This window comes from Anabrus simplex, chromosome 4, assembly GCF_040414725.1.
Source record: "Anabrus simplex isolate iqAnaSimp1 chromosome 4, ASM4041472v1, whole genome shotgun sequence".
Classification (NCBI taxonomy): Eukaryota; Metazoa; Arthropoda; class Insecta; order Orthoptera; family Tettigoniidae; genus Anabrus; species Anabrus simplex.
Window position 1 is genome coordinate 221,836,290 of NC_090268.1, and position 16,900 is coordinate 221,853,189.

The 16,900-nt window shown below is 38.3% G+C and overlaps 1 protein-coding gene across 5 annotated transcripts in view; it reads left to right on the forward strand.

Moving 5' to 3' along the window:
• The window catches only part of Ntmt (N-terminal methyltransferase), a 107,592-nt gene extending 95,945 nt beyond the window's left edge, over positions 1-11,647 (forward strand). For all 5 annotated transcript variants that reach the window (XM_067145373.2, XM_067145375.2, XM_067145377.2 and 2 more), the window contains exon 6: positions 11,343-11,647. In XM_067145373.2, coding sequence (XP_067001474.1) covers positions 11,343-11,577 — 235 coding nt within the window. In that variant the 3' untranslated portion in view covers positions 11,578-11,647. The remainder of the gene's footprint in view (positions 1-11,342) is intronic.
• The last annotated feature ends 5,253 nt before the right edge of the window (positions 11,648-16,900 follow it).

Sequence of the window (16,900 nt, forward strand, 5' to 3'; positions counted from 1 at the left end):
AAATTTTGTTCTTTCAAAATAAGGGTGCGGGTCTTATTCGGTGGCGGGTGGTATTCGAGATTATACGGTACATAGAAAAGTGATGTATACTTCCTTATGTTGTAACAGCAAATTAAAAAAGTGTTGAAAATTAAACCTCATTTAAATTTGATCCACCTTTGTATATTCGCTAAAACACAATCATTGCATGGGAGTGGACCTGACGGAACCATGGCTTCATTCAGATGGTTGTCAACTTTTCTTGTATGGACGCTGTTTTCCCACACCAGACTACACAAGGGCAAATACAGCAGTGCAGAGCATATGTGCATCTGCTCCAAGGCTGCTTTCTGCTACATTGTGGAGGAGATTTGCAAAGTTGTTTAAACAGCAAGGGCTGATCAAAAGTTACTAGTAGATACTAAACACCATTTTCAGCTTCCTACATGCTTTCATACTATGCTAATGAAATGCAGCGACCTCAGTCTTATATGGATTTGTCTCGAGTCTCCATTTCTGAAAGTAGTCAATTAAAACAGCGATGTCATTTGTCAGTGCATTCTTGCAATGCATGGGAATTTTGCTCTGATGTATTAGTAGTGCTAGATCATCTGCATTTTGGATATTCTTTATGTTGATATCTGGAATAAATAGGATGTAAAGATTGAACAAAATGGAGGCCAAAACTGATCCTTGAGATAGACCATTATTTAGAGTTCTCCATGTGATCAGCTTTTCCATCAGGAAACATGTAAAACGCCTATCGGAGAGCGTGTTGTTCAGTAAGAATATCAGTCCATCTCTCCATGCTTTGTCTTAATCCGCTGTGAGATCCACAAAAGCTGCAGGTGAAATCCAGACTCAGCCAATGTTGTCGATATTAACAACTAATCACAGCAGTTCTGATGTTTCCTGAAGCTTCCCTGCTTGACCGGAATGATTTACTCAATGGTCTCTTGGATGTGATTTAGAATGAACCTTTCCAGTAACTTGCAAGTAGAGAGATTGTTCAGTAAACTGAAGCTTCAGTTCCTTATTTGTCTGGTATCAGAACGGCATTTACTTTGGTTGTTTAAGGACCTGTACTACGACAGCCAGATAAAAATTCAGTTTAAATTTATGTGTCAGTTAGCACATTTATCTGGAAGTTCGGTTGAAAACGCGTACTACGACTTTCGTTTATGTGCAATCTGGGAGAATATTCTCAAGGTTAGCTATGCCGAAGTTGTAGAGGCAGTTAACGCTCTTATCTGGGACTTTGCTCCTATCGGGGACGCTACTGTAAGAATCAAGATGGCTACACATAAAGATAAATCTACATGTGCATGATGTTGTACGAAATTTAAGTTGTTACAATGTAATCTGTGTATATATTTATAAAGTATGGCATGGTTCCAGTCCAACTATCACAGAATTCTTAAAATATTTCCCAATCTAGCAAGTTGTTGCTACTGACTATATGAGTTGCACACAAGCAAATCAGCAGCAAGCTTCATCGTTAGCTGTGGTCGTTAGGGCAACATCGTTTGCTACTATGCATTTCTTCATGGGTTCGAGTCCCAATAGTTGAACTTTTTTTTTTTTTTTACCTTCTAAATGTTAGTTGGTAGGGTACTAGAGGTGATAGTACACATTTCCTAATCATTAGAATGCGTGTCAAAAGCGTGGATTCTATTCCAAATCTATCCGCGACGCACATATGGGGTAAAGGTATATGACGTTGTTCTTAGCGATTCGTCCGTCGAGTGACGATATTAAGAAGGTTATTTTTCTTCGACTTCATAACAACTTGCTACTAAGTATTTACACTAAAGTGAGATAAATGCTTGCTAATAACTATTATCACATTCTATTGAAAAGAAAGAAACTGACACTTATTCAATGAGCAAGCAAGAAATTGAATTAATAATCAAATTAATGATCCTACGCTGCATCAGTAGCATTAATTATGAATATAAACTTTACTTTCGCCGTAACGCGCATCCTCGTAAATAGTACTAGACAAAAAAAAATACATAACCTGAATCTTAACTTTTGCATCCAGGTTACATTTTCAGTCTTTATTTTCTATAACAGTTTAGTTACATAGTTAATTAATTTTAATATTTTTTCGTATGTGTAGATTTCAGTCCTAATTCTGTTTTTGACCTGAACTTCCACATTATAGCTTAATAAAAGTCTGATATTGGATTCTAGCAATACAATTTCAAAAGGAATAGAGGTAAACAAACGAAATCACCAGGGAACACGTATACCACCACGCTAAATTTCACTATATTTTCAGTAACCTTATTACCAACCCAATAAAAATGTTACTACATCTTCCGCATTACAATACCGCCGTTAAAATCCGTTGGTAGTACGCAAGAAAATGTTTAACTTATAGTTTGAAAAACTGCAGCCTACGTATCTGGCTGTTTACGTGACAGTCGTAGTACAGGCCCTAAACTGTATAGATAATATTCCGTTCTCATTATCTCTTTGAAAAATTCAGTAATTCATAGTTTTGTTTGAGGACCTATTGCTGTGAGAGACTCTGGGTACACTCCATAAAGACCATTAGCTCTCTCTATAGGTCCTCTACAAGTCCAAGGTTACACATTAAGCACCTCACCATCAGAGTCGAAGAGGGGTTCGAGCTGAGATCTTTTCTGATGTTCTTTTTTTTTTTACACAGCTCATGCATGTGCCTTTCTACCTTAGCTTTTGAGATGCTCCTCAGTCTGGCAGCAACAGTATTTGCATTCACTGTTCGGTAAACTTGAATCAATGAAAGTTTCCTTATGAGGTTCCCGGCTTATCGACTTGAATACGTAAGATTCAGTCTCACTGTGATTTTGTACCATTTTTCCTCTTCCATTCCAATTGAAATCCTTCAAGAGATCGTCAGCTGTTGCATCACTGTGTGATTCCTGATTGTTGCAGCAGTAGACTGTAGGGCCTCAGGGCTGGATGAGGTATTTGTGAAAAGAACAAACTCCTAAATTTATCTTGTTTTAAAATCAAAATATATAAAGCTGAAAACACAAATAAATAAGTAAATAAAATGAGCTCAAAAATTAATCTAAGAGCAATAGAATATTATATAATAACGAAATTTAGAAAATTAGGGAACCAGCCTTACAGACATTAACAAACTAAAGCTCACAGAGGAATAAAGATATAAGGGGAAAAACTTAACCCTTCCCAAGTGGATGCTTTTTTGGCTCTGAGCAGAATATTTTTTTCTGAATTTTAAAATATGTGTAATTGGTTCGGAGTTACAGTTTTTCTGGACCATGACATACAGCAGATATGAGTTGACAATACTTATCTCAAGGAGCCAGAAGAACATTTTTCTATACCACTTTACTGTCCTATGGATGAATTGGTAAAAGGCTATATGGTGATTACTACGGCCCACACCACCCATGTGTGTTTCGTGTAGTCTACCGTCATATTGAGTTTGTCTATTGGGGGCTTGTTTGGGTATTTGGAGCTGACTGATGTAACATCTGTCTTTGACCCTTTGTGGCTAGTGCTCAACATGAAAACTGTCCTTTTATCTTCCCATGCCAGAGCAAGTTTAGAATCTTTACGAAAAGAAATTGTCTCCTTGTTTCATTTTGCTCAGATTTTTCTTTTGGAGCTGATGTATGTCCTTACGGGATGGCATGACTGCACCTGTTGTTAGTATATTCATACTTTAAATGCAACTCTCCCCTTGAAGGATATCATACTCTCATCAATAGAAAACTTTTCACTGTGCATATAATGAAGCATACACTTTTCTCTGAAGATCTTGATTTGGGGGAGGGTGTGCAAAATGTAGATTCCAAAACTGGAGTAAAAATTCATCACGGGGAAATTCGTCCGTAAAGAATAGTACCTTACTAACCCATGCCTTCGAGAAAGACTCAGTAATATCCATGAGGGGGTGAAGCCCCATGTTTATCACAACTCCTAAGAGTGCTTTTATATCTGAGTTTAAAGGACGTTTCCATTCATTTAGCCTTGACTCCTGTGTTAGGTGGGGGGTGTTCATTTGGTTTGGTTTGGTTTGTTTGGTTTTTTTTTTTTTTTTTTTTTTTTTTTTTTTTTTTTTTTTGTCACCGTAGAGACAAGTTTCTTCACGAATTATATTTATCAAGTCATCATCAAAAAATAGCTCAAAATACTCTACAGGCTCTGTATTAGTAACAAAACTAGATGGAAGAACTGGACCAGGGTTTATACCTAACAAAGGAATGCTATCAGACACATCTTTCCATTCTGTGTCATTGTCGCCATCAGACGCCACACTTTCACTTGTGCTGCTGTTGTTCTTACACTCGTCAGTTTCACTTATTTCACTATCACTTTCAGAAAAACTAATATCTGAAATGTGATCATCACTCACATCCAAAGCAGATACTATTTCCTCATCAGTCCATAGTCTTTTCCATGACATTATATGAAAAGCATCAAACAAATACCAGAAAAACTAACATACTCTAACACCTACAAATTATCACGTGCAAGCATTTGAATCAACAGCTGGCTGCAAATATTTGTGATGTCACAGAGGTCTCTAGCGGTTAACTATCAAACCTGTGTCTGCATGGTGCTGCCATCTTCTGAGCGTAGCATTAACTACTATAGTGAAAATCGGCGCCAGTTTTGAATAAGAGCTATAACCTGATATATCCGTTCTCCGCTCGTGGATGACAGATCGGCTCCAGATGTGTCGGGAACATGGAATGGGCTCACGGGCTCCTATTTGACACAATAGAATTGGTACTTTCACGTACTGCAAAAGAATATTCACTTATTGACACTTAATTACTCCTGCATTCAAAAGATTCTAGTAATCAAATCCTAACTAGGATTTCCAACCTAGAATTCAAGAACTAATCTCACACCATGTTATAGGCTGGAAGAACATTTTACACCAGAACAAGAAGAAAAGATCTGAAAATAGCAAAACATCACATGACATGCCAAAGAATGATACAAGAAATATTGACATAATTGGGCACAAAATAGAAACGGGGGATAAGCCCATCCTAAGCTGTGAGAAAATCTAAATTGGTTCATAAAGGTTTAAATTTTGAAAATCGCTAGCTGCAGTAAAAGAAGAGAAATAAGGGCATGGAGGGTAAATCACTCGACCACCTACAGTACCGTCAGGCCCACATGGCCAAAAGGTAACTTACCCTTTACTTCCTTAAATGACAATTTTTTTTTTTTTTTCCCCTTCATAATTTGATTGAAAAACCGAATGCCTTATTCTAACGTTTACATGATTGGCCTACACATTAATTTAAAAGCCTATAAAACATCTCCCTCAACCAGTAGGGAACTTAGGAGTACTTTCAGTGAATCACATTTTAAAGAGTGCCTTCCTTTAGAGTCCACCAGCCATGATGCCTTGTCACATTCCATGCAGAGAGAGGGAGAGAGAATATTCAAGTCCCGACAAACTACCGATGACCATTCTCAGTAAACTGAGTCCCTCTTTATAGTGACCAGGCCAGCTGCTGATTGGACACGGTAAGTACAACCTTAACTGTTCAGGAAGGGGTACCACTGCCAAAAATGAAATTGACCATGACACAATTTTTGAAATTCACTGCCAGATAGAGCTCGGTATTGTGTAGGAAGGGTAGACTACTTGCAGGAGAAACCATAGATCAAGTCCTATGCTTGGCCGCACAAAGTTCCAAGTTGTGATAAGCAATGGCGCACTGAATAAATGCAAGAAGCGTAAGTTAAATACAGGGGAAGACATATTTTCATGTTACACTGATATTGAGCGTACAGCTTATTGCATTTGTTGAACATCGTGGAACACCCAATCCAAAAACCACACAGGATGAATTTTATTTCATTAGCTTTATACATACATACATACATTATCATTATAGACTGTTATGCCTTTCAGCGTTCAGTCTGCAAGCCTCTGAGGATGGTTGCCTAGTTGTACTTCCTCTTAAAACAATAATCACCACCACCACCACCTCTGCAAGCCTCTGAGAATTTACTAAACGTCGCCACAATCCTCGATTTGCAACTAGTGTTGTGGCCTCATTTAGTTCTATACCTCTTATCTTTAAATCGTTAGAAACAGAGTCTAACCATCGTCGTCTTGGTCTCCCTCTACTTCTCTTACCCTCCATAACAGAGTCCATTATTCTCCTAGGTAACCTATCCTCCTCCATTCGCTTCACATGACCCCACCACCGAAGCCGGTTTATGCGTTGTACAGCTTCATCCATCGAGTTCATTCCTAAATTAGCCTTTATCTCCTCATTCTGAGTTCCCTCCTGCCATTGTTCCCACCTGTTTGTACCAGCAATCATTCTTGCTACTTCCATGTCTGTTACTTCTAACTTATGAATAAGATATCCTGAGTCCACCCAGCTTTCGCTCCCATAAAGCAAAGTTGGTCTGAAAACAGACCGATGTAAAGATAGTTTCGTCTGGGAGCTGACTTCCTTCTTACAGAATACTGCTGATCGCAACTGCGAGCTCACTGCATTAGCTTTACTATACCTTGATTCAATCTCACTTACTATATTACCATCCTGGGAAAACACACAACCTAAATACTTGAAATTATCGACCTGTTCTAGCTTTGTATCACCAATCTGACATTCAATTCTGTTGAATTTCTTACCTACTGACATCAATTTAGTCTTCGAGAGGCTAATTTTCATACCATACTCATTGCACCTATTTTCAAGTTCCAAGATGTTAGACTGCAGGCTTTCGGCACAGTCTGCCATTAAGACCAAGTCGTCAGCATAGGCCAGGCTGCTTACTACATTTCCACCTAACTGAATCCCTCCCTGCCATTTTATACCTTTCAGCATATGATCCATGTAAACTACAAACAGCAAAGGTGAAAGATTACAGCCTTGTCTAACTCCTGTAAGTACCCTGAACCAAGAACTCATTCTGCCATCAATTCTCACTGAAGCCCAATTGTCAACATAAATGCCTTTGATTGATTTTAATAATCTACCTTTAATTCCATAGTCCCCCAGTATAGCGAACATCTTTTCCCTCGGTACCCTGTCATATGCTTTCTCTAGATCTACGAAACATAACACAACTGCCTATTCCTCTCGTAGCATTTTTCAATTACCTGGCGCATACTGAAAATCTGATCCTGACAGCCTCTCTGTGGTCTGAAACCACACTGGTTTTCATCCAACTTCTTCTCAACGACTGATCGCACCCTCCCTTCCAAGATGCCTGTGAATACTTTGCCTGGTATACTAATCAATGAGATACCTCGATAGTTGTTGCAATCCTTCCTGTTCCCTTGCTTATAGATAGGTGCAATTACTGCTTTTGTCCAATCTGAAGGTACCTTACCAACACTCCACGCTAATTTGACTACTCTATGAAGCCATTTCATCCCTGCCTTCCCACTATACTTCACCATTTCAGGTCTAATTTCATCTATTCCTGCTGCCTTATGACAATGGAGTTTATTTACTATCCTTTCCACTTCCTCAAGCGTAATTTCACCAACATCATTTTCCTCCTCCCCAAGAGCTTGACTGTTTGCAACACCACCATGATGATTTCCTTTTACATTGAGAAGATGTTCAAAATATTCCCTCCACCTCTCCAGTGATTCCCTGGGATCTGTTATGAGTTCACCTGAATTACTCAAAACCCTGTTCATTTCCTTTTTCCCTCCCTTCCTAAGATTCTTTATTACTGTCCAGAAAGGTTTCCCTGCTGCTTGACCTAGCCTTTCCAGGTTATTACCAAAATCTTCCCACGACTTCTTTTTGGATTCAACAACTATTTGTTTCGCTCTGTTTCTTTCATCTACGTACAAATCCCTGTCTGCCTCGGCCCTTGTTTGGAGCCATTTCTGATAAGCCTTCTTTTTACGTTTACAGGCTGCTCTCACTTCATCATTCCACCAAGATGTTCGCCTTTTCCCATCTTTACACACAGTTGTTCCTAGGCATTCCCTTGCTGTTTCTACTACAGCATCCCTGTATGCCACCCATTCACTTTCTATATCCTGAACCTGCTTACTGTCTACTGTTCGAAACTTCTCACTAATCATATCCATGTACTTCTGTCTAATTTCCTCGTCCTGGAGATTTTCTACCCTTATTCGTTTGCAGACAGATTTCACTTTCTCTACCCTAGGCCTAGAGATACTTAGTTCACTACAGATCAGATAATGGTCTGTATCATCGAAAAATCCCCGAAAAACTCGTACATTCCTAAAAGATTTCCTGAATTCAAAGTCTGTTAAGATATAGTCTATTATGGATCTGGTACCCCTAGCCTCCCATGTGTAGCGGTGAATAGCCTTATGCTTGAAGAATGTATTCGTAACAGCTAAACCCATACTAGCACAGAAGTCCAGCAAACGCTTCCCATTCCCATTAGCTTCCATATCTTCCCCACATTTACCAATCACCCTTTCGTATCCTTCAGTTCTATTCCCAATGCGAGAGTTGGGAATAGAACTGAAGGATACGAAAGGGTGATTGGTAAATGTGGGGAAGATATGGAAGCTAATGGGAATGGGAAGCGTTTGCTGGACTTCTGTGCTAGTATGGGTTTAGCTGTTAGCTTTATAGCACACTCAAATTTTCCATAAATTATACTTACAGTCATGTAAGGTTGGTCTGTAAGAATGCAAATATGGCTGTCGTAAGTACTGTGCATCACTGCTGTCAACTTGACTAGTTGCATATCAAATATCATCAAATATTACCAGTACAAACTAAGCAGCAATAATGGAGATTCCCTTAACTGAGTATAATGTTCATAAAGCTGAAGATGCAGTGGTGTCCTTCATACTGCCATATGAAATAAATCACTGTATTAATAATCAAGTCAGTTTTCAAGCTCACTGAGGAATTAAGAAAAACCCACACACGTACTTTCTGCAAACAGTACTTACAATGAAGTCAAGAATGACAGTCCATGTTGATCATGAAAGTTGACATTTATTTTGATTTTGCCCGATTCTTATTATGTCGGAAACTTATCATAGAAACAAGGTTAAAATAAATTCTTTCCTCCACAATTTTTAATGTTTGCTGTATCCCTGCAGTTCACATCCACCTGATCTTCCTTTTTTAATATCTTGTACATATTTACAATAAACTGAGCAAGTTAGCTGTGCAGTTAGGGTTGCGCAGCTGTAAGATTGCATTTGAGAGGGAGTGGGTTTGAATCCTACCGTTGGCAGCTCTGAAAATGGTTTTCCATAGTTTCCCATTTTCACACCAGGCACACTTTAATGAAGGCCACGGCTGGTACTTTCCCAGCCCTAGTCCTTTCCCATCCCTCTGTTGCCGAAAACCTTCGATGTGTTAGTGCGACATTAAACAAGCAGGAAAGAAAAGAAAAAAAAAAGACAAGGAATCGGGCCGTAAAATTGGGCTAAATCCTGCAAAATAACTGTGAAAAGGGTTGGAAGAAGAAGCAGCTGTGTTAATTGATCAGTCACCAAAGTTTTATTGAAATGTGGCTCTTGTGCACCAAATAACTCTATTTATTTCTTTGCTGCAAGGTTCCATTATTAAAATATATTATTCTTGTTCATCTGTGTGCCATCTTTCCTATCTTAGAGGTTAGTATTCTCAGGTGTGTGCCATGTTGTCATTGTTTTGGATTAAATTTTTACTTTAAACAGTCATATTTAATTAGTGAATGTTGGTTTAGTTAGAAAGTTTACACAGTTTTATTATTCAGTTCGAAAATGAATTATTAGCTTTGATATTCTTTCTGATCTTGGTTTATGTCGTGTAGTCAAACTTTGTGTGGTACAGTTGGGAACAAACACGTGAATGTAGTCACATTCTCACAGCAGCAATCTACACAGTCTTGGTGTTGCTGTGAAATGAAATGTACTTTCCCATTCAGTCTGTCACATGCATCAAACGATGATGGATGATCATGCTTTACTCACCTCATTGAAAGTTCCTCAATCAGTTTCCCTCAGAATTCAAGGTGAGACATTGCTTTCTTCCCGTCTTTTTCTGTTCTCATCCTGTACCAATGAAAAGCATTTACAATGGTTACACCTAGACCCCACCGCAGGATAGACCTAGCTAGAGAAGAAGTGGTCAATGCTATGTTAGTTTTTTCAGCTCTGTGCCATGTAGAACCACATGTATGCTCTAGATTCGTGCCGTGATCTTAATTTTAGCAGTCGTATGACATTTTTATAAATGTGATAGCCTGAAGCAAGGAGTACAGAGTGACATAATTTGTCGTAGAAGAGCATCACAATTGTTGTTGCAAATGGTACATCACTTCTCTCCAGTGCATCATTTTAAGCTTTACCATAATATGAGTGAATATACCTCACAGCTGAATCTGCCAAATCATAAATTCCCAAACCCCCATTTCTTGGGTTAAAAACGTTGTGAAAGAAATCTGTCCTTTAAAGCTCACTTATTTCCTGTCTATCGTAAGAGGCGACTAATGTGGCCCCCAGGGGCTCTCAGATTGGGAGCATGGGTTGGCGACCACAGTATACGTGCTGGCATTGCTTCCACGCCAGGCTCCTCACTTTCATCTAACCTATTCGACCTCCCTTAGTCAACTCTTGTTCTTTTCCAACCCCGCCGGTATTATCTTTCCGAGGCCTAGGGAGTCTTTCATTTTCACGCCCTTCCTGGCCCATGTCTTCCTTTGGCCAATACCTTCATTTTTGGAATGTCGGATCCCTTTCATATTTCTCTCTGATTAGAGTTATATAGAGGATGGTTGCCTAGTTATACTTCCTCTTAAAAACAATCACCACCACTACCACCAAAGCTCACTGTAAGTTTATCAACAGGTAGTGCCTGGCCAGGGATAAAATAGCTCTAAACTTATGTAGAAAGCCTAGGAAGTTCTGGATCTTCTTCAGATGGCTCGTGAGCCTGTCCTCTGCTCCAAGCCTCTTGAGATCCTATCTCCTTATGTCTCGGGGCATACAAGGTGATTGGAAACATCAGACCGTCGATCAACTTAAGTTTTGTGCTGTTGTTGATAGTTCTATCCTTAAATTTAGTATACTAGCCTTTGTTTTCTCTCCAATGTACAGATGTGTCAAAGAATGGTTTTGCACAATACCTCATTTTAGAAAGTGATTATAGCAGGAAACAAACATTTTATTCTCCTTAACATTTCTGTGTAGCCATGTGATGTATTTACCCTCTGGACTCCTGAGAAAGACATTGCTATGGAAGATTTGAAATCAAGGAGAAATATCCAGTCATTGTTCACTATTTTAATGTGACATACTTTCCCTGTAATTTTTGTTAATATAAGGATCAGTATACTGTAATCTGCTTGAAGGAAAGTGGAAATGTAAAATGACAAATCTGCTTGCTCTCACCACTAAACTCTTTCTTCTTTTGCAGTGAAGGTTTAAAACCTAACGGGGTCATCGTTGTCAAGGAGAACTTAACATCGAGCGATAAGGTGGAGATCGATGAGCAGGACTCGTCGGTTACTCGCCCCATCGGCGTGTTGAAGTCGCTGTTCGAACAAGCTGGGCTGACGAGCATAAGAGAAGCAAAGCAGAACAACTTTCCTCCAGGTCTCTACCAGGTGCGAATGTTTGCACTGAGACCAGCACCAGCTAATATTTTATAAACAGTTCTTCTATTTTGATACTCCTGTACTTTGACTCTAACATGAAATACACAAAACGTATTGATTAAGACCCTAGCCTCCTCTATGTATGTTTTACAAGGGAACCTCTCAAAAAGCCATTGTTACAGATAACCAGGCATTCTCGAGAAAATAGGTTTTGACAAATTCAAAGTTCCTTATATCAACTAAATGTTAACGAAGTGAGCACAAAGGGAAGGGTTCAGTGTGTAACACCCAAGTGTAGTAATTGAGGGACCACTGGTTCAGGTCCTGCTGCATATATAGTTTTCTCTTTCTTTTTAATTCCATTCTATCTATAGTACATTTGTAACTGTTCAAAACATGGGTTAAAAAAATGAAAAACATCGGGTAGAAAGTGGAACATGTTTGTATTCTTCTGCTTTGGAGCAAAAATTAAATACTAACATGTCATAGCCCGGACACTAATGTTGAGAAATTATCAAAACTGCAAAACTGTGCGACGACAAGGGAATTTTTATGAATGTAAATGAAGTTTGTTTTTCCGATATCGAGCAAGTGGCTGCATGGAAGGCACATAACTGTCAGCTGGCATTTGGGAGATAGTGTGTTTAAACCCCACTGTCTGTAGGCCTAAAGATGGTTTTCCATGGTTTCCCATTTTTGCACCAGGCACAATCTTAGTCCTTTCCTATCCCATAGTCGCCATAAGACCTATTTGTGTCAGTGCAAAAATTTTGAAACAATTATGCCGCTGCAAAAACAGGACATTTGTGCAGTGTGCTAGATGTCACAGAACACTGTGCTTTTATGGTGAATACCACACTGCAGCTCAGAATCAAGAATAATAAGGTGCAGTTAGCAATTAAGGAAAATGGTTGTTAATGACATTACTTTAGCATTTAATTTTCATTTCGATATGGAAATATACAAAAATGTTTAATTTCCGATCCAGAGTAGTTCATTTTTGTACACAGCTTTTGAGCCATTACAAATATTATCACTAGATTGCATTCCAAAAGCCTGCATTCAGTTCCTAACCTCTCTACTGTGTTCATGTGGACAAGGTGTACGACGCTGTTGGTGGCAATTTTTCCATGGGGTGAGGACGTTAAGCCTTGAGTAGACCCTTTGGTGTTATACGACAAGGGTAATTTACATGCTGACACCAGGTTTCACTTTCTTCCTCATCTTCATCATCCTTTCACACCCACAAGTGTCAAATAGGAAGACAAGCCAAACATGTCCTTAGACATATGCTAAACAAACCTAGAATATTCAGTACGTAAAAGGGAATGGAAGGAGAAAGAAAAAGCAAACCATGCCAAACCAGCAAGCCATTGATTACTACACTCTGGCATTATTCACTGAACCATGCACTTAGAATTTGTCAAAGCCGATTTTCTCGAGAATGCCTGGAAATATGGCACAATGGCTATCAGACATTTATATTCGAGGGATCACTGTAACTGTTATAAAATTCAGTGACTTGTTTACCTTGTTAGATGTGTAGTGAAAGTGCATGATAAATTAATTTTCAGACTGTTAAAGAACAGTGCTTCCAGGTGGCATTTGTAGGAAAAGAGTTGGACCTCCATATAAGAGTAGATCGTGTTTGTCAGTGTTTTTTTTATATGGAGACCAAATACATTTGAACCTCCATATAATGAGCAGATCATATTTTTATGTCAGTGTTTTTGTTATATATAGGAAATACAGACAGTATTGTGTTCAGCTCAATAAAGTGACCCAATTCGTGCAGTACCATTTCCAATGTCAAGACAGTTGGTGTCGCATAGAATAAATGGTGCCTGGCTTTTGGAGTCCTGTGCAGTAAGAAAATTCCATTGCATGCAAATTCTACCACAAACAGGCAATGGAAATGAAGATGCTGCGATGGTCCAACGGCTTGGCTTGAATAGATCATGTCAGGAACGATGTGCAGAAGATTACCCCAGTTGCAGAGAAAATGCAAGAATCACACCTGCATTTGTATGGGTATGTACTCCGTAGCAGTGAAATTGCAGTTGCGAAGACTGAATGTGGACGAGTTCAGTCATGCTAGTTAGACTGGGTGAGAAATGTCACATGGCTCACAAAACTCGTCCCCCACAACGCTGTGAATTGATTGGAGTAGAAGACAGACCCTTCATAAATAGGAAAATGCAAATTAGATCATGAATATTGGAAATATACACAGGTAGAGTGGAAGTTGCCTTGGCTGAGATCACGAGCTGGGTGTTTAGGCTCATACTATAAAAATGCAGTAATAATTCATCCCCCCACATAGAGTTGGCGTCCGGAAGGGCATACGGCCAGAAAACTGCAACAAATCCCCAGTAAGTGCTGACCCCAATTACGTACATGGAAAAAGATCAGAAAGATCAGATAAAATACTGTTTGACTTAAAGGTTAATTCAATGTAACATACAAAGAGACTGAAAATAAAAAATGTACTTCTATACTGTAGCATTTATCTACATAATCTACAGTCCATTAAAAAAGAGTATTCGCTATGACATTGGCTGGCGGTGATACTTTATTTGTTGGCAACACTCAAGACAAGCAGGATGCAATGCAGTTAAAGTGAAGGTCCGTGGAGATGGTCGGTAGCTTGCAGACTTAAGATGCATACTACAGAGGAGCGAACGTTTTTAGTGGAACGGGTTTTGTGGGGAAGGTGAAAAATAAACGGATGCAGTGAAAAGATGATTGAACGAATGGTTTCCTAACTCAGTTCTACCACATTGTGATACTGTGCAAGATTTAATAGGTAATTTTGTAGCTGTAGTGCCATATTCAATGCTCTGAAGTGCAGTAAACCACCAGTTTTTGGATGTTTCTGACAGGCAAAGTCTGTCAAAATCTATGCAGAAATTGGCACAGAAGACTGGCATATCTGTCTTCACAGAAGCAGCAAGGAAGCTAAATTATAAATTGAAGTTGAAGTCGGTGGACACAGAAAATAATTATTCAATCAATCAATCCCTACTGATCTGCATTTATGGCAGTCAACCAGGTGGCAGATTCTCTATCTGTTGTTTTCTTAGTCTTTTCTTGAATGATTTCAAAAAAATTGGAAATTTATTGAACATCTCCCTTGGTAAGTTATTCCAGTCCCTAACTCCTCTTCTTATAAACAAATATTTGCCCCAATTTGTCCTCTTGAATTCCAACTTTATCTTCATATTGTGAACTTTCCTACTTTTAAAGACACCACTCAAACTTATTCGTCTACTAATGTCATTCCACGCCATCTCTCCACTGACAGCTCGTAACATACCACTTATTGCATAAGACCAATTTCATGTTTTTGCCCGTATTGAACTTGCTACTAATAGTTACAAATTCTTGTTATTATATCCACCTTATTCAGTACATAAAAATGTTTATTGTATCTAAAAGGGCATTTACTACAATACAAACATTAAATGGGACATGTTTCACTCGTTATGTCGAGCATCTTCAGTCATTTTGTACGAATATCTCAAGGTTGAGTCATTATATTAAACCATATTTTACAATTATTTGTTCATTAAAATGTTATTACACAATAAAATACCATTACTATATAAAAAAGTAAACAGGAAGAAGTAACAATTAAAATGGGTCTATAATAGACTATATGTTAATCACAGGAGGTTGATGTCCAAGTCATAGTAGTAATGTGCCTATTAAATTATAAGAATTGGCTGAAAATTCCCGTTTTTTTCTAACACTGCCAGTGTTAAGTTATTTATCAAAGTATAAATGTTCATATCCCTTTCAGACCATGTACGCATAATTGTGCGGGTTCGTATTTTATTTGTCTTAGCTTATTTGACGTTTTCTTGGCACTAGACTGGACTGCAGTGCTTGTGCGGGACACGTAGCATGTACTTCAGCTGTTTTTATTTAGTACTTGACCACCAGGGGGCAGGAAGAAGAGTTTAAAAATACAGTTCATTAGCAGTATGGCAGGAAGCAGTAATGCCCAAAGTAGGTATTTATTTATTTATTTATTTATTTATTTATTGCATTCATATTAATCTAGAAGCTTTACTGAATATCAGAATATAATAAATGAAGTGTGTAGATTGTGTAGCAAACGTAAATTGTGAACTTACAACATCGTACATAATACCATGAGGTTTTGAATGTTGATACGCACATATGTCCGGGCTAGGTTTCCTTACAGACAATGCATGCAGGAGTGCTGGGTGCTGTCACAAAACGGACTGTTAAAGAAAAACTCGTAATCTACATGAGAAATGTAATGTATAAAATTTTAATTGTTTAAAATCGTTCCACACTGTAAAATAGAACATTTGGTCATGTACATATTGACATGTAGTGAGTTGAATTTTTTAATTTTTTGCAAGTAGTGAATGAAGTCCTGACAAGCACAATTGTGTAGGTTCTGTTTTTCAGCCGATAGTTCTTATTTTGTAAAATAAACTGTAAAAACATGTATTTGAGAGCATTTTAGTAAGTTTTTGACGTTTTGACACCTCCAGATTTCTTTCAGGTCTCACGACAAGCTGTTGCTGCCAAAAGGGCAGTAATAGCAAAACTCCTCCTCAATGTAGAAAATGTAACGTTTGCTTGTGTTTGAACGAGGATTTAATTGTTTTAAATTATTCCCCACTGTAAAATAGAACATTTGATCATGTACATATGTATATTCATATGCATTGAGGTAATTTTTCTTTTTTGTAAGTAGTGAATTAAGTCTTGACACGCATAATTGTGCGGGTGCTTTTTTTTTCAGATGTTAATTTTTATTTTGTAGAATAAACTAAAAATATATGTATTTAAGAGCATTTTAGTCTGTTTCTGACGTACAAACAAAAATTCACACCGCCAGTTTTCTTTCAGGTCTGAAAGGGATAAGAAGATTAATGAATTAGAAGATTAAACTTGCAATATATTCTCGTTAGATGGGAATTACACTGTTATTAAAAGATAAAGCATTGGAGGTTTGTAGTCTGTTGTATGCATTATACTTCACCAATCCCCAACTGATTTGAGTTGGCCAATTTTTACTGGTCTGTTTGTTATTGAAGTGTGGTTAAAAGGGACATGAATATTTGTTACTTAGTTGTTGGTGTGCTGTTTACTGCAACGTTATGGATGAGTATGTCTGTAACAAAAGAATGTTATGAGTGTGATGGTGTGTAATTGTTTTTATAGATTCTTAAGGTTGAAACATCACTTACCCCTTTTTATTTCACGCTATGGTGCCTAGCAGTGCTTGTTGCAGTACTGAGAGTATTTGTTGTCATATTCTTACTTTTTGCGTTATACGTATGGGGTGGGTGTGGTGGAGGGCGAGTAGATGGGGAAAGAGAAGGAACTGTGGGCG